The sequence below is a fragment of the Meleagris gallopavo genome, chromosome 20, assembly GCF_000146605.3.
Source record: "Meleagris gallopavo isolate NT-WF06-2002-E0010 breed Aviagen turkey brand Nicholas breeding stock chromosome 20, Turkey_5.1, whole genome shotgun sequence".
NCBI lineage: Eukaryota > Metazoa > Chordata > Aves > Galliformes > Phasianidae > Meleagris > Meleagris gallopavo.
Window position 1 is genome coordinate 4234843 of NC_015030.2, and position 25448 is coordinate 4260290.

General features: G+C 55.3%; 1 protein-coding gene and 1 long non-coding RNA gene across 3 annotated transcripts; one reads left to right on the forward strand and one right to left on the reverse strand.

Moving 5' to 3' along the window:
- Positions 1 to 229: 229 nt before the first annotated feature.
- LOC116217316 lies at positions 230 to 9941 on the reverse strand. Of its 2 annotated transcripts, XR_004161725.1 has the most exons (4): positions 9858 to 9941; positions 1690 to 1775; positions 1356 to 1510; positions 230 to 1258 (listed from the first exon to the last, which is right to left on the reverse strand). It is a non-coding gene; the product is annotated as an uncharacterized LOC116217316 (long non-coding RNA). The 2 variants fall into 2 exon arrangements; XR_004161724.1 differs by lacking the exon at positions 9858 to 9941 and having other exon boundaries at positions 1690 to 4885.
- CYGB (cytoglobin) lies at positions 9834 to 20249 on the forward strand. The gene is made up of 3 exons (XM_010721282.3): positions 9834 to 10237; positions 16097 to 16328; positions 16893 to 20249. The coding sequence occupies exons 1-3, from the start codon at positions 10095 to 10097 to the stop codon at positions 17055 to 17057; spliced, it is 540 nt and encodes a 179-aa protein (XP_010719584.1). The 5' UTR covers positions 9834 to 10094; the 3' UTR covers positions 17058 to 20249.
- Positions 20250 to 25448: the final 5199 nt, after the last annotated feature.

Genomic DNA, 25448 nt, shown 5'->3' on the forward strand with positions numbered 1-25448 from the left:
TGCCCACCCAAACGTGCTCAGCCTGCTCCCGCTCAGCTCCTGACCTTTATTCTCCCTTACATCAATACACAGAGCCGTGCTGCGGCAGTACCAGCACCTCCAGGCAGCCCAGGTGATGTATAGCATCCAAGGAGCTGATTTTGCTTTTGAGGCTCCCATCCAGATAAGCTTTTGTCTTTCCAGCCCCCAATCTCTCCTGTGCTGCATGGGCATCCCCTCTGCTCCTGGCACTGTTGACTCCACATTTGCTTTCATTCTGCTGTAAAATGAAGGCAGCTCCAGGTACAACAACAGCAGTCTTATTCTTCCTGAATATCGTAATGCCTTTATGAAAATAAAATCGAAAGTGAGTTGGGATTGGAAAGCTTTAATTAAAAAGCTTCAGGGGAAAAAAGAAATCTGTTAGGAAACCTCTGTGGACATTCAGCAAGTTCTCCCTGCGGAGAAGCAGCCTGAAGGGAGCTGCAGTGTCTGCTTGTGCCCTGCTGGTGGGAAGGGATGAGAGGTGCAGTGAAGCTGGGAGCAGCCCACGTTAGGTGCTTGCCTTTCCCATTGCTGCACCAACATTCGGCCAAAAGCAGCCAAAACCACAAAAGCCCCACCTCCTCCAATCTCACACCCCTTGGGGAAAGGATGGGAACTGCTTTCTTGGCCAGGCGAAGCTGACATCTGCCAGTCCCAATGCCTGATCAATACCAACCAATGGACTTTTCCCATCAGAACATCTTTTTTTCCTGCAGGATGCCAAGTTCTCAGACAAATGAAGGCTCCGTTTGGCAGCAGATAGAAAACGAGAATATTTGTCTTTATTCTGAAACTGAATTTTTGTGGCTAAGCTGCACCAAAAATACATCTTCCCCCCCATCTCTCCCAGACACGAGACACCACTGAATGCCGAAAGCAACTCTTCCCTGCCACAAATGGACCAAATAAACCCAGCACGAGAGCGGTGCTTAGCAGAAACCAGATGCGCCTCTAATGCTGTCATCTACAGCAAACTGCGTCTGCAAACTGATCTTTTATTAATGTGTGTGCACGGGTGGGAGAGCTGGGAGAGTCCCAGTGCTGGGAGCACAACGTGCCATTGCACCGTGCCCATGGGCTGCCTTGTAGCTCCCAAAGGGCATTGCTGTGGGACTATCCAAAGCCCCCCCGGACACAGCATTCAGGATTTGCAGAATTTGGCCTCGGTTCACCCTGAGCTGCACCATGGAGGTGGGTTCTGGAGGGGTTGTCGGTGTGTTCTGAGGCTGGGAGGCTGCAGGAGGAGAAGGAGCTGTTAGTTGGTGCTGGCGGTTGAGGTGATCCAGGATCCAGGATGCTCCCCGCATCCACGTGGCTGGATGTACCCTCACCTGGGAGCCGGACAGGTGTTGAAAGTGCCAGAAAGGGCTCTTTCCCCCCTGGTCTGCCCAGTTCAGGCTCTGTCTCTCTATTTCCATGCACCTCAAGAGCAGCCACTTTCCAGAGCGCACACAGCCTCACCGACAGGCAAAGAGACCTGTAAATCCTGGGAGAAACACGGAGAAACCACCATTAAACAGCAGGCAGAGTCTGTGAGAGATGTGGCAGGGCAGAAAGGCAAAAAACAGGCTTTTTCTCCCCAATTCTCCTTCATTTCCACACTTTCCCCAGAAGCCCTTCCAACCCAGGCCATTCCATGACTCTCTCCCATGTCATCCATCCCACCTGGTCTGGCTCCACAGCAGAGTTAGGTGGCGTGAGGCTCAGAGCCTCCCTCCCTCCTGGACTCTTCTTTCTCTCCCTCGGGGTGCCTGGGGAGGGAAAACATGAGGTGAGCCCAGACTGGGCTACACTGGGAGCCTCTGGACCCATTTGGCTTTCCAAATGGAAGGTGCTAACTTTCACGGCATTGCACTGAAGGAGCTGGGCCCTCATCATCACCCAAACCTGCCTTTTATCTATGTTTTCCCCATATTTTCCCCATGTTTTCCCCATGTTTTTCCCCAGCTCTGCTCAGCTGAAGTCCCGTGAGGTTCTGCTGCAGCACAGTTTGGACTGGAATACGCTGATTTCAGCCAACACATCATTTGTTTTTCCTTTTTTTTTGTTTCTCTTTTTTTCTTTTTCTTTTTTTTTTGCCAAGAAATAAATAAATCATACAATTCCTCATCGCCTCCTCCTTCCAGCATCTCTCCCTTTATCACGGCACGTCCTTCCCTCGGGCTTTGGAATTGGGTCAGTGAGCAGAACCCAGCGGCAGTGGCTGCTTCCTAACCGTGTTCATAGAAAGCTGCTGCAGCCCTGAGTGCTTTGGGGTGGAGGATTTGCCTTTTGGGTCCCATCCCATGGTGGGAGCCAGGGCAGAGCAGTGTGCAGTGCGATGCTGTGATTTGCACAGCTGCTTCACTTTCATGTTGTCCCCCAGTGGGAACAAGGGGGATTTGTGCCTTGGGGACCTAATGTTGGTCACCTCCTCCAAGGTTGGCCCACCCAAACCATCAGAGAGCCTGGAGCAGGGCTGAACCCTTCCCCACCCCATGCACCCCGTGGCTCCTCCACCTGTGATACCCGTTTCCTTTCCATTGCAAGAACTGGGGGTCACTTCCAGTATCACTCAAAAACCAGAGGAGAAAGCTGAGACTCGCTCTGAGTCACTGGCATGTTGTTACCAAGGACACTAAGGTTCGCGATTTTGAAGAAGAGATTAATTACACTCTGCAAATAGACATTTTATCTGCATTAAAGAGCAGCGAGAGCTGATTCTTTTGGCGTAGCACATTATGTAGCAGCAGGTAGTATTGTGACAGATGTAGGAATCCAGTGGCATTGTCGCTTGGGTTTAATCATCAGAAAGCTGTCTTCCCAGGTCAGCTCTGAGTGAGGATTTGTAATATTTACATAGCACTTGGGCTGCCTTCTTGTTGCCGGAGTCTGCATTCACTCGTCAGCCTCTCATTATGCATGTGCCAGTATTAATTGCATTTAGAAATGAGATTCTAAAGCAGAAGTGAGAGCTATTTAGACCTCCATTCAGCTTGAAAGACAGCAGCTTTCAGTGTGACAGCTCTCGAGATGCTCTCGCGCTCGGCTCTCTCCCCAGCTGAAAGCAGGTGTTGGAGAGAGTTGTGTCGGAGCCTCTGTACCAGCACTGCCTTTTGTGCATGCCCAGACATTTATATAACAGGCAGTATAATGACTCCGCAGAAGTGGCAGAGAATTGACCCTTGTGGGTCTGGATTAAAGCACGGAGATCTGCTCATAGAAACAAGGGGGAAAGCGATGCTAACGCTGCCTCCTGCCTCGTCTCCGGTGGAAGGAGGGGGTTATTTTCCTGCTGGTTGGTTTGGGGGTTATTTATCGGCTTGGAGCTGTACTCGTGGCCTCACTAATGTATTTAAAATCGCACAGAGATTCAGCTGACACTTGTCTGTGCTTGCCTGCTGTGTGCTGATTGCTCCAGCCCGGAGATGCGCTTGCAATGAGGAGCTCACGTCCTGCTTGGTGCTGGCAATGAGGAGCTCATGTCCTGATGGTGCTAGAAATGAGGAGCTCATATCCTGCTTCCCAGAGGGGATGGGGCTGGGAGGTGAAATCCAGATGATGCTGTGCTACCAGCTCTGTTTTTGGCAGCCTGAGGTGCAGAGGGGCTGCTCCCACCTCGCACAAAGCTCTGGCTCGTGGCACCTCTACCTTCCCAACCTCTTGTCCCCTCGTGCAGCCCTTGTGCTTCACTGGAGACTGGGGGAAAGACGTTGAGGAAGGAAGCCGAGTAGCCATCCATAATTACACATAGCAAGCAGAACCCCGCTGGGTGACAAAAACCAAGCGCTGAAGCCCAAGGATCTCCTTGTCCCTGGATGGGGAGGTTGGTCCAGGTGAGCACTGTGAGGAGGAAACCCTTGGAGTCCCTCCATGTGGGATGGTGGGAGCCAGCTCCAGGGTCCTCCTGGCCCCCACCCCACAGCTGAGCACCCCAGCCCTGCCAACACAGGCCAAGGACACCCCGCACTGTCCCTGGCAGCCCCAAGGCATATAAATAGAAGACGGGACGTGAAGGAGGTCAATGAGCAGGGGATTTTACATAATCTCATCTTGCTTGTGCTGTACGGTTGTGTCCTTTGCCCAGGATGCACGGGATTGTCAGAGCCGGGGACGTTCCTGCACCGCAGCGGCTTTATCCCATGTGCTCCAGTCTTTGGCACATACTGGATTTCAGAGACATCCTTAATCCTGGGCTCATCCCAATGGAAATGTTGGCCTTTATTGCGGCCCATGGAGTCCAGGGGCTGCCTGGCCCAAAGCAGCCCCAACCCCAACGCAACCACCACCGCCACCACTATTCAACTGCACCCAATGGAGGAGGCTGCCCACCCTCTGCTGTGCCATCCAAAGCCTGCTCCACTCTGCCCTGGTCGCCTCTCACATTTCTCCACAGTCCCTGACCAGCAGCACTTCTTTCTCTCCCTCTTGTCACTTCTATTTTCAAGGCTGGAGACGAATTCTCTCCTGGTATAAACCTGTCAGTGGAGCTGCAGTGATTTATGCCAGCACAGAGCGAGGTGGGTAGATGGATGTCCAAAATAGAGCAAGCAGAAAACCTGTTACCTTCCCCTGCAGAAGCAGCTTTGTTCTCTGCTACAAACCCTCTGCAGGGCTGGGCAGGAGGTGACCTGCTGCTCCTTTAGCTTTAGATAGCCTAGAATGGAGCCCTCGTGCTGTGTCCAGCTCCCAGCAGTGCAGGACAAGGCTCGTTTTGTGGCCACAGCTCCATTGGGGACAGAGCCCTGGTGACCCTACACAGCCCCTGTTTGCTCAGGCAGCTTTAATTCAGTGGGCAATGCAGGTAGGGGAGGGCTGCAGCGTGCACAGAGGAGGAGATGCCTTCCCTGCCTCGAGTTCCTATTCTCCATGCCCTGGCTTAATTGGCTCATTAAGCACCAATTTGACCTCCCCACTTTCGGATGTCTCCAGCCTCCGTCGGTAAATAGATTTGCATGTCTACAGTGGAAACCTCCGGCTGAGCCTGGCGTTGGGGCAGGCAGTGAGCACCCAACAGGAGCAATGCTTCCTCCCATCGTGCCCACATCGAGGTGAGGATGCACAGAACCAACCCTGCTCTCCAGCACGGCTTTGTAACCACAGGACTGCAGCAACTCCCATCCCAGCTATCACCTCCCCACCAGCTGAGCCACCCACTGCCATCCACCCCAGGGCCACCCTCACTACCCTGTCCCCAGCTACGGGGACCCCGAAGCCCATGGCAGAGGAGGACATACGGTTCGACTTTGTTGGAGAAGCGTCTCCGCAGCATCACGACCAGCGTGCCGAGCAGCAGGGCGGTGGTGCACATGGCTCCATCACCACGCAGCCCTCGCGTCCCTCCTGCCAGGACCCCGCTGTCCCAGCCCTGGTGTTGCCCTTTGCCCAGCAGCCACCTGGAGGCTCTCAGGGATGGTGTTAGGAGGAATTAGAGCAGGATCAGAAGTAATTAACGGGCAGCAAATGAGGACGCTCTCCTCTGACCTTCGGGTGGGATCGGAGAGGGAGATCTGTGAAACCTTCAGCACTGAGCTGCATCCGGACAGATGCCAGGGGGATGGGCACCAACACACGGAGCCCATTCCCACCCCATGCATCCCATGCATTTCCTGACATGGGGTCAGGGCCCCCAATCCCCAGGTGCTTCCCTCCCCTCCTCACCCACCTTCTCCTCTCTCCTTCCCCTCCATCTCCTGTCTCTCCCGCTCCCCCCTCCCCGCTCGGGTAATCTGACAGGCTCAGCCCTGCATGTAATTCCCCATGGCCACGTCTCAGCCAGCTGATCCCAATGTCTGCAGGATGGCTTTGCCTTCCCCCTCCCCGCTCTCAGCAGCACGCACACCTCTGCTCACACCTCTGTGCTGGAAAACAGATTTCCCACACAAATGGGTTTTGAAACCAGGGTCACATCCAAGCAGCCTTGATAAGCCCTGGTTCACTAAGTGATGAGGCCAGAAAGAGAAAGCAGAGTGAGCTTTGAGGGATCCTGGCTCTCCATCCTATCAGCAAGAGACTGGGATGCTGTGATTTATCCCCATTCAGAGACAACATCCTCTTGGACCTCTCCAAGCCCTAAAAAACACTGAACATATCTGTAAAAACAAATCCTTCCAAGCTCATCCCATAATCGGTCCCTGCATTTGTGGGTTGGAGGGGATGGACCCTCCCCAGCGGTTCTACCGGGATGGGAGTTCTTTGGGAGCATCCCAAGTACCTCCTCCGGCTGGACTGCTCCTCTCTCCGCACACCAGGTGGCCCCAGGATGTCCCCACTTGTGTCCCAGATACCATCTGAGGTCTTGAGAAAAAGCAGCCATCGGTAAGACCACAGCAAAACCTCCTCTGTGGGTTCTTTTCCAGCGGTGTCTTTGCCCACCCAGCGCCCAGCTGAGGGCTCCTACATTGATTTTCCATGCAGTGAACTCGCTGCCCTGCGCTGGAGTGTATCACTTCCAGACACGATTGATTGACACCGAGAGATGCTCGGCTCAAAGGCAAAGTAATGTGAGCAGATTAGTTAATGCTTCTTGCCCCAGCCCTTGAGAGCAGGGCTGGAATGGCAAGACAGGCTTAATGGGTTTTGAAGGCTTTTCTTTTTAAGATATGAATCAATGAATCCGTACGGGGACCACGGATAATGTGATCGGAATAAGAAGCAGGGCTCGTCTTTGAACCTGAGCGAGGTCCCTGACAGTGTTTACTTCATGTCCTGGCACCAAATGCAAGATGACATGAATACATTAGCTTGCTGGCTTTCCTGAGCAACCCCTGCCACAGCCAGGCCGGCTTCAGGAAAGGAAAGAGCAGCAAAGAGATTCTGTTTGGAAATGTCACCTTGTTTCCAGTAACCCTGTCATCCCCACTCACTGTGGCATGGGAACTATGCTCAGCTGGCTCCTGCTGGGATTGGGATGGCAAGGAGCAAATCTCATCCACACCACATCCCCATCCCCTGCTTCCTCCCAGCGCTATTGCTTCATCCCACCTTGCGTCACCGTTTCCATTCCCCGAAGCCTTGGGGTGGGGTTGGGGTATTTAGGAGAGCCCTCGGCATGGGACCGGGTTGTGGAGCAGTTCCCAGCGCTGCCCTGGAGCTTCAGGCTCTGCCTGCAGCATGGCAGCACCCACCTCCCAGCCCTGTCTGCACCTCCACTTCCTTCTTTTCCCCTGGATTTCCTAATGCTGGAATTTTATGTTGTGTGGGCTGATTTTGTTTGGTTTCGGGGAAGAGATGACACAACATTTGAGAAGGCCATAGGGTTTCCTTGCCTCATCCTCCTCACTCCTCTATGCTTGTGGCTACTGCCAGTTGGGTCTGCATGTCTTTACCCCACCCACCTCCATCCCATACACCTCCATCCCATTCACCTTCATCCCATACACCTTCATCTTGCACATCTTCATTCCATACACCTCCATCCCATACACCTCCATCCCATACACTTCCATCCCATACACCTCCATCCCATACACCTCCATCCCACCCACCTTCATCCCACGCATCTTCATCCCATCACTTGGACCCTGACCCACTTGGCCAACATGTGTCCACAAGCAGAGAGACCCCGCTCCCATTTTGGGATCTCATGCTCTGCTCTGGTTAACGCGCCCTCGCCAGCAGCCCCAGCAGCATCGCGTGAGGTCTGGTTTCAATCAGAGGAGGAATGTCTGCTGCGGGATTTGCTCTGCACAAACAGTTGGGTTTCGCTTCCTGGCACTGCCCAGAACTGCCGGGGGGGAACATGAGCAGAGGGGAGCAAATCAGCACCTGGCTGTGCTGGGGTTGCGGGTGATGGAGTCAGGATGGAACCTGGGGGTCCCACCCCATGGGGTCTGGACACAGACAGCAGTGCAACCTCAGCTGGAGGTCCTGCTTCCCCCTTCAGTCTCTGGCACAGCCGCAGCTGGAGCAGGAGCTCCGGCTTTGCATGGTTCCCCGGGGATCCGAGAAGCAGGAGGAAGGAAACCTGCAATAAGCACAGAGCATTTGCACAGGCTTTAGGCTAAATCCCCCCCTCCTGGTGTGCTGGCTGCTGCAGGCACCGCAAAGCTGTTTCCTAAAGTCTCCTTATTTTTCCTCCCCGTGCACAAGGGACAGTGGTGCTCAGTCCAGAGCATGCAGAGCTGACCGGGCTTTAGCTGTGGGGTTTGGCTGTGAGGTTTGGCTGTGGTTTGGCTATGGAGTTTGCACCTCACCTTCAGCGAGGAGTCAAGGGTGGAACTCTGCCACCATCCCCGTCCCACACGCCGTGGAGCTCAAGTTGTGTTTTTTGCCTTCACCTCCCACTCCAGGCTCAGGAGCCAAGTGCATTCCTCATTGCACCCAGCGCAGGGAGGAGGAGGTAAAGAGGAGGAGGAGAAGGAGGAGAGGTGATGTGGGAGGGCAGGGTGGCAAATGCCACTGTGTCCTCTGGGCTGCCACCTCCCTCTGTGCTGCACTTGGCCCCAGTGGGACTGGGAGGACACTCAGGTCCCTGCAGGGACAAAGACCAGCAGGGTGACACCAGGTGATGCTGACCCACTGAAGTTTTGAGCAGCAGTGTCAATGCAGCGTCTTTCTTCTGGAATGTGTCACATCCTACCACGTTAGCTGGGGGAAATGGGACGCTGTCACAGTGTGGGGCTGTGCTCATGGCTCTGATTCACATCTGGGAGGAGATGCAGAAGTTGAGGGCTGTGTTTGGGGTTGGTAGGCAGTGGGTTGGCATGTCGTATCTCCACCATAACACAGTCCTCCCCATGTGTCTCAGAGTGGCTTCCCATTGGGAAGAAGCCAAGCACGTGGCAGAGCTGGGTGTGATATCCCCAGAGAGGGGCAGGGACCCTCTTGGAAACATTCAGGGGCTCCTCATCCATTTCTAACACAGAATTGAGACTCTCCAACCAAGCCCAAGCCCTGCTGCCAGGAAGAGGGCACAGCTCTGGCTGTGGCAGGAGGGTCCTGCTCTGCTGGGTTGGGCCTGCAGCAGGACAGCATCCCCCCCTGCTCCCCTCACAGCTGTAAGCACAGATCTGCTGATGCCAATGATTTTCCTGCTGGGAGCGGAGTGGCAGCTGAGGATGGTTTGGAGGAGAAATACAGCAAAAAGCCTTGGCAGCTCTGCAGGAACAGAGGCCACAGCAGGGCTCAGCTACACTCCAGCCCCTGCCCAGGTGTGCTTTGGAGCTGCGCCTTCCGTCCGTCCGTCTGTCTGTTTGTTCACCTGTCCCATCTGCCACCGTCCATCTGTCTGCCTGCCCATCTATCCGTTGGTCTGTCCACCTGTCTGCCTGCCTGCCTGCCCATCCGCCTGACTGTCTTCCTGTCTGTCCCCCTGCTCTGTCCCCTTATGTGCCCACCTGTCTGTCTGTCTGCTGTCCCTCTGTCAGGATGTGCAGCAGCTGCCAGAGCACTGCAGGATCCCCCACTGCTTCTCCCACCCCCTCTGCAGGCCCGGTGGTCATTCCAAGTCCCAGCAGCATTCTCCCTTTTCCTGTGCTGCCAGTTTGACAGCCTGGGTCTGCAGCAAGCCGCAAATGGATTTGGGTACAAACAACCCGACAGCAGCACAGAGGTGTTCCCGCACACCCCTTCCCAAAGGCATGAATTTCCCCACCTTGCTCTTGCAATCTGCAGGACAGAGGTGATGTGTCCCTCTGGGAGGTGGTGGGCGTCCCAAAGGCAGCGCTGGGCCCAGCCAGCACTGGGACAACTTCAGCAGTGCGTTTTGCATTCTCTATTTCCTCCACACTGTTTACAAAGGCTGAAAAAAAAACCTTCCACCTCCCCCCCACCCCCTTCTCCACCCCCCGCCCCTCCCTGAGAGCAGGAGGGAGGAGTGGGAGAGAGGAGGAGAGAGGGGAAAGTGAGCTCACGTTCACACGTTGGAAGAGGCTGGTCCTGCGATGCCTTTGAATATTTCACTTTTCGGCAGTTTCCCATCAGTCAGCCGCCCGCATCCAGGCTGAGCGGGAGCTGCTACAGCCATGGGGAGACCCGAGCTGTAGGAGATACCCGAAATTCCAGCTCTGAGGGCGCAGCTGCTGGGCGCACACCTCGCCGCTCGCACGCACATCCCCTCCCGGCTCCAGGCGCAACGCACGCAGCTCCCCATGGAGAAAGTCCAGGGAGAAATGGAGATCGAGAGGTGGGAGCGAAGTGAGGAGATCTCCGACGCGGAGAAGAAGGTTATTCAGGAGACATGGAGCAGAGTGTACGCCAACTGCGAGGACGTCGGAGTCTCCATACTCATCAGGTATCGGGGGGAAAAAAAGCGAATCCGAGCGAAGCCCTTTATAGACAAAAACAGAACGGGCTGTGGAGCGGAACGCGATGAATGACAGCGAGTGGGGAGCGCGGAGCATCCATTGGCGCGGGGACGATTCGCAGCACTCCTCCGATTTCAGCCCGGGGGGAGCGGGGCAGCACCGTGGGGACTTGGTGGGATTCGGTTTCCATCGGAAAGGTCACCTTAACCCGCGTGGAGGTGGGGGAGCGCGGAGGCAGCGCGGCGCAGGGCTCGGCTCGCCGGGGGTGGGTTTGTTGCGGTTGGGTTTGGGGTTTTTTCCCCCCCCACTGAGTTCCGTGCGGATGGCGTTGGTACGTCCCAGGCTGGCGGGTGAAATAATGCAAGTTGGGAGCCAAGATAAAACCCAAGCAGGTGTCTCCGAGGGCACCATCTGTCCCTCCGGCGGCAGCGTCGGCGGGGAGGGAGCGCTGGAGTTGGGTGGGGGGGGGGAACGGAGGGCACACATGGGGTGGGGGCAAAGGGGGTGGCAGCACCGAACGGTCTCTGAGCCCTGAGCATTGCCTGAGCTATGAGGCATCATCACCCACGCACAGAGCATCGCCCCACGGCACAGAACATTGCCCCATGGCACAGAGCATCATCCAGCAGCATGGGGCCGGGTGGCTGCAATGGGCAAAACGCAAAGCCCCACATCGGTGCCAAAATCAGGAAGGGTTATACCCTGCTGGAGGGGAAATAGGGACAGGAAGGTTTTCCTTTTGCTGCCCGTTGTTGTGTGGGGTGTGAGCCCTTTGCATGCATGCGCTTTGTGTGAACGGCCATCTAAAAGTTTTCCACGGGCTGATTGCTGATGCCCTGAGCCCATGGGAAATGCAGAGCACAGATAATTCCTGTCCCAACCCTGGGAAGCCAAAATGCTCCTTCTCCCATTCCTGTGAGCTCCGGCATAGGGCAATGGGGAGTGGAAAGTGCTGCACAGGTGTCCTCACTGCCTTCATGTCCCTGATGCACAGGGGTGGGCATGGAGGTGGGCTGAGCCCCAGCAGTGTGCAGCAGCTGTGTTGCCAATGGCAGTGCTGGGAAAAGGTGTCTGGGCAGGATGCTGCCTGGATGATGCCATGAGGGAATTAGCCCAGGGCAACTCCTTGTTTTGGTATCTCTAGGGTGCAGTGATGGGGCTCAGAGCAGAGGTGAGGACAGCGAGGTGCGGCCATGGGAACATGTGGATGAGCTCTGCTCCCAACCCAAACTCTCCCCATCCAAGTTTCTGCTCCAACTTGCCTGTCCCCAGAGAAAGCCGTGGCTCTGTGGTGGTGGGTGTTCCCAAATGCCAGCAGGGTATCACGGACCTGGGATGGAGCTGGCTTCCTGTGAGCCTTAACCGTGGCACATGCCCGGAGCCCAGCTGCATTTCTGTTGCTGGGGAGTTGCGTTGCCCCACGGAGGTTTCCTCTGCTCTTCCCCAGTTTATCTTTCAGGACCTGCTCTGGGCTGGGGATGACTTTTTCCTATGGGAAATGCATGGGGGCTGACAGCCACCTCTGCACATCGAAGGCTGAACCCAAGCTGGGGGCCGATCTGTTGCCCTGATGGCAGAGGTGGGGATGCCCAAGCAAATGGTGAGCTTGGAGTGAGGGTTTGCAGTGTCACCATCCTGCAGGAGTTCTGCTGTGTGTCCCAGTGCATCTCCCTCCTCCTCACACCATTTCCATGCTGGCTCACCCACCCTCTGCTTTGCAGATGGGGAAACTGAGGCACAAGGCTGTGTACCATCACTGGCCATCAGCCTCCAGCCCTTGTGGCTGCAGTTTTGCTCGGAGCCACACCACATCTCTATGGTCCTTCCAGCAGCACAGTGGGGTCCTGAGCTTGTGGGGCCTCTGGGATCCAACGGGATATGACCACAGATAATGAGGATTTCAGGCAGTGCAGCCACCGGATCATGGGAATCTGCGCCGTGCGGTCAGAACTATGCTGCTAATTGACCATTTCCTCGGCAGGGGAGCTTCGTCTTCCTCCTGGGGAACGTGGGGCCTCTGCAGTATCGCTGCCAGGATCCATTTCACAGCAGCTGCCTTAACCCTTGTGGGACTGGGGCTGGGGGTGGGATGGGGATGGGCAGGGCACCCTTAAGCTGCGCATTTGGGACTGCATTTCAGCTTGGTCATTCAAGCCAGCATGATGGAGAGATACACTGCACACGGAGCCTGCCCATAGCTCTGGGTGCATTGCCGTGCCTCAGTTTCCCCATCTGTAACCTAGGAACTGTTCCTTTTGGGAAATGCTGCCCGGTGAGGTCCTCAGAGGAGGCTGGGTGTGTGTGCAGGGAGCTCGCAGGGCAGTGCCATACAGCCATGTGCCCAACATGAGCGTGGTTGGAAACCTCTACAGGTTGGAAGTCCCCACATCCCGACCCTCACACCCACCTGCTGCAGCCACAGGACTGCAAAACTGTATGGATCCCCTCGGAGTCCTGAGGAGGAAACCCAGGGACAGTCTCCATTAACTCCCAGACCTGCTCTCAGTGTGGCAGCTGTGCTGAGCCTGTGCTGCAGGGCCTCCCCATCCCTCTCTCACTGCTCCCATCACCACCTATCCACATTTCCAATTCTTTTGCCCTTTCCATCAGTCCCAGTGCTTGGAGCTGGAGAAGCACAACATGCACAGCAGTCATCCTGGATGCTGGGATAAACTACCAGAGAGCCCAAGGAGTGAGTCCAGCTCTGCAGAAAACCCTTTCTATTTTTCAGAATCAAATCAGTGGGTTGAATCCCCCCAAAATGTCATTTAAAGCAATGGCTTTGTGGGTGCCATGCATTTTGTTCGGGTGTCCCTCAGGGCAAGGAGCGCATTTCTGGTGCCAAAAGGTACAAGTCAGGGCAAAGCATCCCAACTGAGCCCCCTCCCCAAAATGCTTTGCAGTGGGGCCCCCTCAGAAGGACATCCCCATCCCACTGCACGTCACGTGCTCATGAATCACTGCGGTCAGTCTGAATGGATGTTTTCCTGGAGAAAAGGGCTCTGCTAATGAGGACGCTCAAGAGGAACATTTCCCAAAAAATCAACTCTCCATGAGGGGTAGAAAAAGGGTTGTGGGGGGCAGGGGGGGGAGATTTAAAGCACAGTATCCAGAAGCAGAGGCTCATGGCTGTGCTCTCTGCATGGCTGCAGCTCTCCATCCCAGACCACTGGGATCCCCGTGTCCCAAACTCATTTGGGTTTTTCCTGCTGGGTTTTGCTAGAGCATCCCAATCCCTTTGCAGAAGCCCAACCCTGAAAGAAACCTACATACAGGTGGCTGGAACAGCACTGGGAAGGTGCAGGCGAAGCGCTGAGCCATCCCGAGCTCAATAAATAGCACCTGCCTACCTCCAGCAGCTGCTTTGTGGGCACTGGAGCAGAACGGGGCTCGGAGCTCTGGGGAAGGATGTGGGGATGGTTGAGAGCTTCTCCCACGTAGAGGGATGAGAGAAAGCGTGAAAGCATCGGTAGGAAAATGATGATGATCCTTATGGGTCCCTTCAACTTGGGATATTCTACGGTTCTGGGATTTGAAAATCTATCAGAAAGTGTCCAAGTGTTCATCCCAGGGATCCCAGCAACCTGGTGGGCTCAGGGCTGCTTTCCCTATGGGTCGGGTTGGAGCTCTCAGGGTGATGAAGCACTGATGCTTCCAGCTGGTGCCGGCTGTGCTAGGCAGGAACTGTGGGACTTGATGATCTTAGGGCTCTTTTCCAACCTTAATTCTTCTATGCAATGGCCGGAGCTGGGGGGTCAGCCCCCGCTTGGTTTGCTACAGGGATGGAGAAGGGAGGAAGATGGGAAAGATGCGCAGGGAGCAGCGCTGCTCCTTCTGCACAGAGAACAGCATCATGGCGCTGTGCACCTTAATAATTTCCTTTGGCTCTGCTACTGGTGAAGGTTGTGTCCTTAAAGTTGTTAAAAGGGCAAAAGAGGGAGGAAAACATCTCCGACATCCTGTGTGCTCAGTCCAGATGTAGCTCGCCGGGAACAAATTAGCGGGTGCAGAATGGAACCGCTTAAAAAGAAATTTAATGAGATGGGGATTCAGGCATCTGCTTTCCATCAATCATAATTTCGTGTGATATGCAATGGTAAATGTCATATTTTTAATGACTCCAATGAAGGAAAAAAGCCCGAACCACACACACGAGTAATGAGCCAACAAAATTCCAGAGCCTGAGCTGTTTGAACTCTCAGAAATGTTCTGTGGATAGAAACAAACCCAGTGAACACCTCTTCTATCTCACTATTGTTTGAGTTATTTTATTTCTTCCTCCTTTCCCTCCTCCCCCCTCCCTGCTCCCTTGGATTATATTTAACCTTTGTGTTAAATTAATCTTCTCTGTTTATTAGCAACTACGAGAAAGGTTCGTTCCCTCTGTTTCTGGCTCTGACAGCTCAGATTTGCTCCAGCCTTGGGGTCCCTGCTCAGAACTGTGATGCTATGAGCAGAGTTGGAGCCTCTGCCCATGTGGGTGGAGGACACGGCCGTGGGGTTGCGCTTGGTCCCTCTGTATGCAGTGGTGCTGGGGGTCCTGGGGGTTACTTCAAGCTCAGTCCTTGAGTCTTCTCATCGTGCTGAGAGCAGATGGGGCTTTTCAGGGAGCTTCTAACAGCAAAGAGGGACTTGAGATTTCCAGGCTCAGGCACGTACTTGCTGGGGAAGGCTCCCGGCAGAACCTCAGTGCCAGTGCCATCTCCATGGCCAACTCTGTGCCCCAGCCCTGTCATGGGTCCCGGCCATCCCTCACCCCATGGCATCTCTGAGCCAACGGGACGGGGCTGAGGACATCCATGGGAACGGGAGCTACAGGCAGCCTCCCTGGGTTGGGATTCCTGCTGACATTGACCCGATGTGAGTTTCAAAGCAACATCTTGTCCCCCCCCTCCACTCTCCTTCCTCCCCAGCCTTTCTGCTCTTCACACCTCCGAAACCTACTTTGGGCTGATGGATCCCAGCTGCCTTGGGGAGCAGTGTGCTCCCAGCGCTGCCTTGAGCCGCGTCCTTGGCAGTGCCATGGGTTGTGCACCAGCCAATGGAGCAGGGGAAGGCTGGGAGCAGGGAGAGGGAGAGTAATGGGGTGGAAAGTGAGCGGGATCCATGAATTGACACTGCCTGTGGGGTGGTGAGCAGGGTGATAATCCCAGCTGGTGCTGGAGAAATGTAGTGATGGATGGGAATGGGATGGGAATGGGATAGGAATGAGATGGGAATGGGATGGGAAAGGGATGCATGGTTGAGATGTTGCTTGGGCACAGCTGCCTGCCATCAGCAGCTTCACTCATTCCAGCTGAGTTTCATGGGGATTGGTTCATCTCATAGCAAGCAGCTGTAGGCTGGGTGCCTGGGGGATGTCCTAGCAGTGGCTCCTGGCACTGGGAGACCTGGGCTGGGGTCTTGCTTTGGAGAAGTGGATTTGTGAATGCTGGGCAAATCCTGGGTTAGGAGGGGCTCTTTGGGTGGCAATGCATGAAGAGAGCTCAAGATAGACAGGGAGAGGCTGGCTTGGATGAAGGATGAGCTTTGCTTGCTTTTCTCCATCTTTCTGAGGCAGGAGGAGATGTTTTGACCTACAGGGGGTGGCTGCGGCATCTGGCATGCTGGGCTGGAGTTTCTGGGTGAAGTGATAAGGAATTCAGCCCTGCCTCTGCTTTGTAGATAAATATCCAACTGGGATGCCTTTGTAGTAGATAAGTGAGAAAGGCATTATCCTGCTGACGAAACCTACAGTATTTCCCTGGGAATTCAATTAGCTCCAGTCCTGGCTGTGCTGGAGGTAATGGGGCTGTTCCCAGCACCTCTGCTCTCCTGACTGTTCTCTGTCTGTCCTTTCTCCCAAGGTTTTTTGTCAACTTCCCATCGGCCAAACAATACTTCAGCCAGTTCAAGCACATGGACGACACGCTGGAGATGGAGAGGAGCTTGCAGCTGCGGAAGCACGCCCAGCGGGTCATGGGTGCCATCAACTCTGTGGTGGAGAACCTCAACGACCCAGAGAAGGTCTCCTCTGTTCTGGCCCTGGTGGGCAAAGCCCATGCCCTCAAGCACAAAGTGGAGCCCATCTACTTTAAGGTAAAGGGAGGGAATGAAAACTTCTTGGGATGCTTTAGAATCATTAAGGTTGGAAGAGACCACTAAGACCACTGAGACCAACCACTGACCCATCCCCACCGTGAGCACTGATGGGGAGTCAGGGAGTGGTGGTGCTGCTTGTAGGGCTGCTCCCCTCATGCCTGCAGTTTCCTATCGAGATGCTGCCTCATGTAGAGCAGCATCCCCAAAGGCAGCTAACACTGGAGCCTTTGGGACGTGGAGTTCCTCTTCCCACCAGAATCCTGCCTGTGTCCTGCACCTCTTCTTGCACAGCTGTGGGGTCCTTCTTGAGTTCTTTTAGCTAAAAGGTGGTGGATGGCACCTATGGCACTAGAGCTGCCAAAATAAAGGAGATGCTCAGCAGTACCACGTCAGCCTCCTGCCCGGCCCCTCTGTGAGTGCTGGAATGTCCTGATCACCCCTCCATGCAGCAGAGGGCCGTTGTTCCCAGAACTCAACCGCAGCCTTGCATTTCTTTAGGGAAAAAGTTCACTCATTCTGCCCTCCCTGCAGAGCTCATTAACCCTTTGCTGTCCCCCGCAGAAGCTCACCGGCGTCATGCTGGAGGTGATCGCCGAGGCGTACGGCAACGATTTCACCCCGGAGGCGCACGGCGCGTGGACCAAGATGAGGACCCTCATCTACACCCACGTGACGGCCGCGTACAAAGAGGCAGGCTGGGTGTCCTACCCCAGTGCCACGCTGTGAGCGGACCGCGGGGACGGGCGAGGGGCAGGGAGGGATGCGATGCGCCAGGAATCCGCCCTGCTCTGTTCTCGAGGTCTTCGCTCCGCGCGGGGCCGGCCAGTGCTGGTAGATGCCAATCACAATTGGATCTCTATAGGGTTTTCAAAAAAAATATATCAGTAAGCAAGCCAAAAACTAAGAACCACGGGGGTGTGGGTGGGTCGGGGTGAAGCACGGGATGTGGGCAAAGGGTGCGTTGGTTGTTGGCTCCGTCTCGCTGTCCTGGTCCATGATCACCTCCCAAAGCCCATGCCTTGCCACGTAGCGGTGTGCAGCACTGCTCACCCCTCTGCTTTCCATGCCTCGCCCCCAGGACAGCCCAGCTTCTCGCTTTTGGGCTGCGATGCTTATCAGGACCGCTGCACTTTGCTTTGCCCGCGCTGCTCATCCTCGCAGGGCAGTCAGCCCAGAGGCTGCAGCACCCATCGCTCGCTTCATCCGCAGCTCTCGTGGCTTATTTGTTGCAACCCGTCCTGGGGCTGGAGGGAGCAAGGGGACAGAAGTGCCACTCATCCCCACTGCAGGAAGGCGGGGTGTCCCTGGGTGCCCTGCGCAGCGCTGGGTCCCTGCACCAGGGACGTGCATGAGGATGGGCTCAGTGACACACGTTGTGCCTTGGCCACTGTGTGTCTGTCGGGTGGGGATGTGGAACCAGGGCCCCTTGCCTGGAGAGAAGGAATTCCAGAATTGGGATAGGGAAAGATCCATCACAGGAAGGATGGAGTATGAAGGGAGGTCCCAGCTCTGTTGACGCTGACGCTGCTTTATGTAGGGAGTATTCCTGCCCTCTGGGTCAAACTGGGCTCCTGCAAACAAAGTGCCTGGTAGAAGTCGGTCCATGTAGTCACGGACCAGCAGTGCTCTCCCACCCTTCCTGGGGGCTGCCCCATGCCCTGTGAGGCTCTGGGGCCATATGTCTCATCCTGCCCCAGTGCTGGGGCTGTGGGTGAGTCTGCGGGGTTTTGCTGCCTCAGTTCCCTTTTGGCTACAGAGAGTGGAGGGGGTGGAGGGGCAGCCCTACTGACTCCCACATGCATATAGGTCAGGCTGGTGGAAGGTGAGGGACGATACATTCCCTAGGAAGCTTTGGCATCCTTGTCACCCTCTATTTCCCAAACTATCTCTGTGATTTTTAGAGCTTTGATGGGGACGGTGCCTGTGACAAATACCATAATGTCCCTATGGTGACCTCCCCATTCCAAGCATCCAGCCAGCAATTCCTGCTTTGCTCACCCACTTTTTAGACATCCACAGGGAATCTTTTGGGCTTTTTCCACTGTTTTGGGTGTTTTGCTGCCTAGCTGGTAACATACCCAGCCCTTTTCCATTGGCCACCCCACTGCCAAGCCAGAAGAGGTGGAAGCAGGAGCTGGTCCTGGGTGTGTATGATGGACTGGATGGAAATAACTGCTCAGGATAGAGCCAACGTGAGCAGGGACAGAGGATTTAGGAAAGGAAGGGGACACAAAGTGACGAGGTGGCCCAAAAGCTGAGCCCACCAGCACGGTTTGCAGCAGCATCTCCCAAAGGTCAGCTGTGCTCACAGCTGCTCAGTGTCCCATCATGCAGGTGGGAAAAGCCCATTCCTTCGGTACTCCGTGCTCTGCAGACCTGGACCGGGTCTCTTAGAGATGTTTCATCTTCAGACAAAGTCTGTGCATTAACCTTTGAGGTTAATATCCTCCTACCGGAAATTTTTTATTTAGGGCTGATTTCTTCTTCCCTTTTTTCCTGCATTTTTTTCCCCCCAGAACAGCAGTCCCATGACTGCATGTGTGCACGCATGTGTGTGTAGGACCGGCTGTTTTTCCAGGCATATTTTCTAAACCAAATCCAGATGTGTCCAGCTGCTGTCCCACCCCCGTCAGCCCCACTGCAAACCACTCAAACAGACACAAACAAAACATGTTTATTTTTATCAGCTCTGTAGGACGTAAAATGGAGCAGGGAGGGCGGCTGGGGCAGAGCTTGTGTAGGGAAATGATGGAGATGGAGCAAACACCCCCTCCTCGCCGCCCTCGGCAGAGCAAGCATTGCTTAAATCAGGAAAATTGTCAGCTGGAGAGAGATGAAAATGAGCAGAAAAAGGGAAAAAAATATCATTCCGGAGTGACAGAGGGATGAAAAATGCTGTGGGAAAGAGAGGAAAGGAAGGGTTGGTCCTGGCTCTGAGTGCAGCTCCCCAGCACACGTGTGTGCACGTGTGTCACAGCTGCTCCATGTCACAGCCCTTTGGGAAGTGTGACGTTGCACCTCCCACGTGCTTGGAGCTGCTGCCCACCAGCAGGGCAGGGTTTGGTGCTGTCACCCAGTGCCCCCCTCCAGCAGCAGGAGCAGGACTGGGCGTCCCCAGGGCAGGGTCGGCCCCCGGCATCCCTTCCCGGCTCACCCAGTGCTCCCCATCTGCATCCTTCCCCCCAGCTTTTGGCTGGGTGTGTACCCAAAGGCAAAGGGACGGGACACGGGGCTGCGTGTGCCTGCTGGGTATAGGACAGGACAGAGTCCCCATTCATCCCTGTCCCCTTGTAGCTACAGCTGACGCACGCCATACGTATACGTCACACACACCTGGACGAGGAGCCCTAATGACCCTGTGCCCCTCCATCGCTGCCCCCCGAGGTTCCCCCGTGGGCTGTGCCCCTGCCCTCAGCCCACCCCAGAGACCAGAGCTCAGAGCTCAGCCCCCGCTGCCCATCGGGTGACAGAGGGGCAAGGGAGGAACCCCGCTAACCCAACACGGACCAACTTAGGAAGAGAGGGATCAAACCGCCCGCGCGGTCTGAGCTCCCAGCAGGCCACGCCGCTCACTCTTCCCATTGCCAGAGCTGTCTCTAATTGTTAGTTCGTCTCAGCAGCCCCACACGGAGCCGTGGGGTTCAGTGTAGCTCTGTGTGTTACTGTTACGATGCTGCTGCGGATGCTGTTCATGTTTGTGTTCCTCGGCGCTTCCGTGCTGGTTTTATACATGCCGTCTTGTGTACGATGGATGTAACTGGTTTTTGTTTGGTTGGTTCTTTTTTTCTTTTCTTTTCTTTCGTTTTCTTATTATTATTATTATTATTTTTTTGTAGGTTTTTAGTATGTTTGTAACCAGACAGAATGGTGTTATTAAACTGAAACTTGTATCTTCAGTGGATAAATCGATCAAAGCCCTCCCGGCTCCTCCTGGTTTCTTTGCTGCGATGCTGGTGGGCAGTGTGTGTCCTCTGAGGGGGTCTGGGGGCTGCTGTATGGCCGGGTAGGGCTGCACAAGAGGACCTTACTCCTTCCCTATGACTGCTGGTGGTGCCCGTGGCACACTGCAACCAGCAAGCACCAATCTGCCTTGGCCAAAGGCAAACCCAACAGCCATGGCCATGGTGAGGGGACCCAAAGGGCTGGTTCTGCCCATCTCCTCTCATCTGGGAAAACCTTTTGGTGCTATCAGCACAATTAATTGGCCGCCCTTGGAGTCTCTGCCACATCCTGTGTGCACTTCCAGGTGGAAGCGAGCAGTCAGTACAGCATGCTGCTCCACTCCAGGTGGGAAATGTTGGCCTGGAAACCACGGGCAGAGGGACTGGGAGCTGCTGTGGGATCACAATGCTCCCCACCCTTGGCACACTGCTCTGAGACAAGAACCAGCACAGCCTGGAAATCACCAGCACACAGCTGTTATTTCCTAAAGGCTGTTGACAAAGGAGCCGAGAACTTCAGCAATACCTTGCAGAGAGAAAATATTTACACAGCCCTTCACTTTGTACTAATATTTACCCCTGGCTCCCGTCACTGGGGTGGCTGTGACGATTGCGCCGTGACCTGGACCCCACAGGCAGGGGATGGGATGCAGTGCAGGAGAAGGGCCCCAGGGAGCCCCAAAGCTGCCACGTGGCACAGCCCAGGGATGCTGCTTTGCAGGAGGAACCCTTGGCCAAGGAGAAGTTAGGACCCACCCCAGTGATGTAGCAAAGGGTGGTAAATACAAGCTGAAGGATGGAGGGAGGGGGATTTTGGTTTCTTGGCCATGGCATGGGTTTGTGTTGCCACATGTCCATCTGGGCATAGAGTCCCTGCAGGTGTGGGCTCCAGGCAGCACATTTCCATCTCCATCATCTCCATCTCCATCTCTGTCTCTATCTCATCTCACCTCATCTCCATCTCCATCTCCATCTCCATCACCATCCACCTCCATCTCCAGACACCAAAGAGGAGAAACAGGAATACTCCTACCAGGGAGAAATGAAGTCTGCAAGAGCTGTGCTGTGCAAACACTCATTAAAACCAGCCCTTGGAGGAGCCCTCCATTTGCAGAGCATGGATGCTAAGATCCAAACCAGATGTTGGAGGGACACTGGTCCCTGTCTCCCACATGCCATGGGGCTGCAGACCAAGCCCCTCCTGCTGACTTGAAGAACATTTCCCTTCTTTTCTCCACTGTACATTGAGGTAAGGTGCAAGAGAAGCCCTCAATCCTGCAGGGTTTGGATGCTGTGCTCTCCGCATCCCAGAAGCTCCGTGCTGCAGCGCTGAGGAGCAGCCGGGCTGACACTAAGCAGGAGCAGACCCTTCCTTCCTCGCCCGGCTCCACCTCTGATATGGTTTATCTGAGCAGAGCCCAATGTAAACGCTGTCAGCACAGGATTAATTCCCAGCAGTTTGGCAGCCGAGGGATGCGAGAGCAGCGCCAAGGGAGGGAAGTGAGCATCGCAGATAGAAAAATCCTCCGGGTGTATTTACAGCCAGGTTTCCTCCTCTCCTGGGTGATGAGCTGAGGGCAGGAGGAGGACCGGGGGGCAGCCAGCTGCGTCCTCCTTGTCCTACCCCATGGAAGAGCCCTCATGTTGTCCCCAGGCTGGGAGGAGTGGAGAGAACCGGGATGTGGAGTGGGGATGACTGGGATATGGAACAGGGATAAGTGGGACGTGGAGTGGGGATAACTGGGATATGGTGTGGGGATAACTGGAGTATGGAGAGGGGGATTTCTGGGATATAGAGTGGGAATAACTGGGATATGGAGTGGAAATGACTGAGCCAAGAAGAGGGGGATAACTGGAATATGGAGCAGCAATAACTGGGATATGGAGTGGGGATATCTAGGATATGGAACAGGGAAAACTGGAACATGGAACAGGGATAGCTGGGATATGGAGCACGGGTAGCAGGGCATGGAACATGGATAACTGGAGTGAGGATAACTGGGACATGGAGCAAGCCCCTCACACTGTGCTCAGTTCAGGGAAGATGGGAGTTTCAGCACTCCCCTGGATTTATTAATGTTTATTATGAATCTTTTTTTTTTTTTCCTAATAAAAAATTGGCGGTATATTTGCTTTGAGGCAAAGCTTCAGAGGACCACCTGGCAGATGCTGTTTGTGTGTTCAGGCCGCTTCGAGGCTGATCATCCAAACAGATCCTCAAATAAAATAACCATCGGCTCTGCTGCACGGCGGTGTTTCTGTATTCAAGCAGGACAGCACAGGGATTTGATTCAGGGATATTTCTAAGCAATAGTGCAAAATCATTCACCCGCTCTGAGGCACGGAGCGGGGATGCCAGCACCAGCCAAGGTCGGGCTGTGCAGGAGCAGCCTTGGGAAGGCAGGTAAATAGCAGCAGGCGAGGAGTGCTGCTCCTTAAAGATCAGCCCCTGTGCTGCTGTGTGTGCCTGCTGCAATCCTTCCTCCTCCCCGTGCCGTCCCATCACAGCAGGCACCAGGCAGAGCCTCCCCGCACCGCCAAGCTATTTCCAGCCTTATCAGAGCCTTTTGCAGGGGAAAGAAACCCCCACGGGCAGCACGTGGCCCTGTGACAGGCACCAAGGGAGCAGCCCCTGCGCCTTCCCATAGGTTTGTTCTTTGGGAAAGCAATAAAAGAGGAGGAAAACCCAAAGGGGGAAACTCCCACCAGCCTTTCTGCTGTTGCATTTGATGTCTGATTTCCGAGCGCTTTCCCACCGCAGGCTGATGGAGGAGGAAGCAGCAGTGAAGGGGGTACAGATGGGAGGAACGTGGGGGTGGGCTCTCTGGGGGATGTCAGCTCACTGTGACAACACATCCTGCACGGGCTGGGGGTGACAGCTGTGCCACCACGCTTGGCATTCGTGTGGGACACATGTCTGTATGGGACGGACACAAGTGCCAAGCAGCTGCTGGGTGGTGGGAGAGGCCGAGCATCCTCTGCTGCTGCTGCAGGGAACAGCTTCAGTGCCTGCAGCGATTGTGGCCTGGCCTCTGCTGTTCGTGCTGGGAATGGCAGCGCTGCAGGCAGTGAGCTCCAGTCTGTGTGGGTGGCACTGGGCCATGCTGGTGGTACTGGGCCATGCAGGTGGCAACGGGACGGGTGGATTTCAATCACATGGGTTGTGCCCAGGAGCTCCACACCCAGCTGAGAGCTCTCAGATAAGCAGCTGCAAACGGCCTCAGCACATCTCCCGGCCCCAGCATGAGGTGCACAGCAACGTGTCCCCCCTCCTGCAGCCCTTTGGGGACAATCCAGCCCAGGCACACTGCCTGGCCGCAGGTGACTCACAGTGCATAGCACCCAGGCACACTGGTGCAATGCTGTGATATTGCTCCCTTGGGGTTTTTTCGGTCACTTACTTTGCTTCCTTATTGCCCAACGCTCTGCTGAGTTCACAGAGGTGACCCTCATGGCCTCTCCCTTCCTGAGCCTCAGCACAGCCCTCTCCCAGGGAAGAATGCATCCCCTGTCCCAACGCGGACATTTTTCCAGCAGTCTTTGCAGACCAAAGTGGAGAAGGGGCTGTGAAGGTGACACAAGGCAGAGGACAGGTCTTGCTGCTTCCAAAGTCCCCTCTCAGGCACAGGGAGATGTCGGTGCCTGGCACCTTGGCACAGGTCCCTGCTCTCCTCCCTCCTGCCCCAGCTTGCAGCCCATCCCAGGGAGGTTAGTGCCAGGGACACCCCCACCTCACCTCTCCTCATTGTCACCCCATTGTCACAGGCACCTGGCTCTGCCTTGCTCCACCCACCTCCAACCACAGCTTCCAAGCAGCTGGGTGGAACCCAAAGCTTTTTCCACCCTCATTTCTACCAGGAACAGATTTGCTGGCTGATCTCACTGACGTGAGGGTGCCAAGGGGAGGGCTGGCTTGGAGCCTCGCTTCTGTAGGATGCGACACATGAGAAGCTCTCAGAAAAGGGCAGGGACTCAGTGCTGGGAGGAGGCTGTTGGGAGTGCAGCTCAGCGCTGAGCTGCAGGGATAGGGCTGCAAGGTGTGAAACAAAAGTTTATGTTATGGCAAAACCCATTCCCATATAGAAGCCTCGGCAGTGCAGGCATGCCAAAAGCAGACTGCAAATGTCTCGGCACCACAAAGCTTATCAATATGAGTGGGATGAATCTCAGCTTGGAGCTGGTTTCCTGGTGTCAAGGACCACAGAAGCAGAGGTGCTTCCCCATGGAATTCACCACCATCCCTTTCTGGCCAAGTCACCCTGTGCAGCACATGTGATTGCCTCTGCAGCCCCACAGAGCTCCAACCTCGAGAATGTGTCACCCCAAATCCAGCCCAGCCAGCAGGATGTGCCCAGACCTGCAGTGTGTCTGCCAAGCTCCCAGCAGTAGGGGTGGGGGTAGGGGTAGGAGTATCCAGGGGAGGACTGGGGGGTCTTGGTGGGACAGGGAGCAGGCAGCCAGTGTGGTGGCTGTGGTGGGGAAGGTGTTCAGCTTCACAGCTGGTTGTGAGCAGTGGGTGCCCACTGTCTGCACAACAGCCATGCCTGGGAATGCCCTGTGTTGAATTTGGCCCTGAATTTCACCACACAGCACACGGCTCTGGTGCTCCCTGGAGAGCCTTTTAGTGCTTAAAACCCAAACCTCCCCCAGTGGTATTAGAGTGCTTGGTTCCACTGTCACAGGGACTCAGAACTTGTGAGCACCAGCAGCAGGTGGGGTGGGGGGAGGGAGGGCTCCGTGAGTAGCCAGCAGGGAGCACTCACGTACAGCACCAGGAGCACCCATGGATGGCACTGGGAGCATTCATACGGCATTGGGAGCACCCATATAAGGCACGGGGAAGACCCATGTATGGTACAGGGAGCACCCACATATAGCACTGTGCGCACACATACGTGGCAGTGGGAGCACTCATGTATGGCACCGGGAGCAGCAATAAATGTCACTAGGAGCACCCATATATGGCACTGGAAGTACTCATGTATGGCACTGGGGGCACCCATGTGATCGTACAAGGAGCACCCTGCTACCACAGCAGCAGCACCAATGAATGTCACTGGGAGCACCCATGTATGGCACCGGGAGCACCCACGTGCAGCACCAGGCGCGGCGCTCTAGGGGGCGGGCCCTGAGCGAGGGCACGCCCCCTTTTTCAGACCACGCCCACCAAACGCAC

Bases quoted from the DNA above. Each gene is read 5' to 3' on its own strand.
- CYGB (XM_010721282.3), top strand. From the start codon at position 10,095: ATGGAGAAAGTCCAGGGAGAAATGGAGATCGAGAGGTGGGAGCGAAGT. The intron at 10,238-16,096 runs GTATCGGGGGGA...CTTTCTCCCAAG, and splicing joins GGAGTCTCCATACTCATCAG to GTTTTTTGTCAACTTCCCAT. The intron at 16,329-16,892 runs GTAAAGGGAGGG...TGTCCCCCGCAG, and splicing joins TGGAGCCCATCTACTTTAAG to AAGCTCACCGGCGTCATGCT.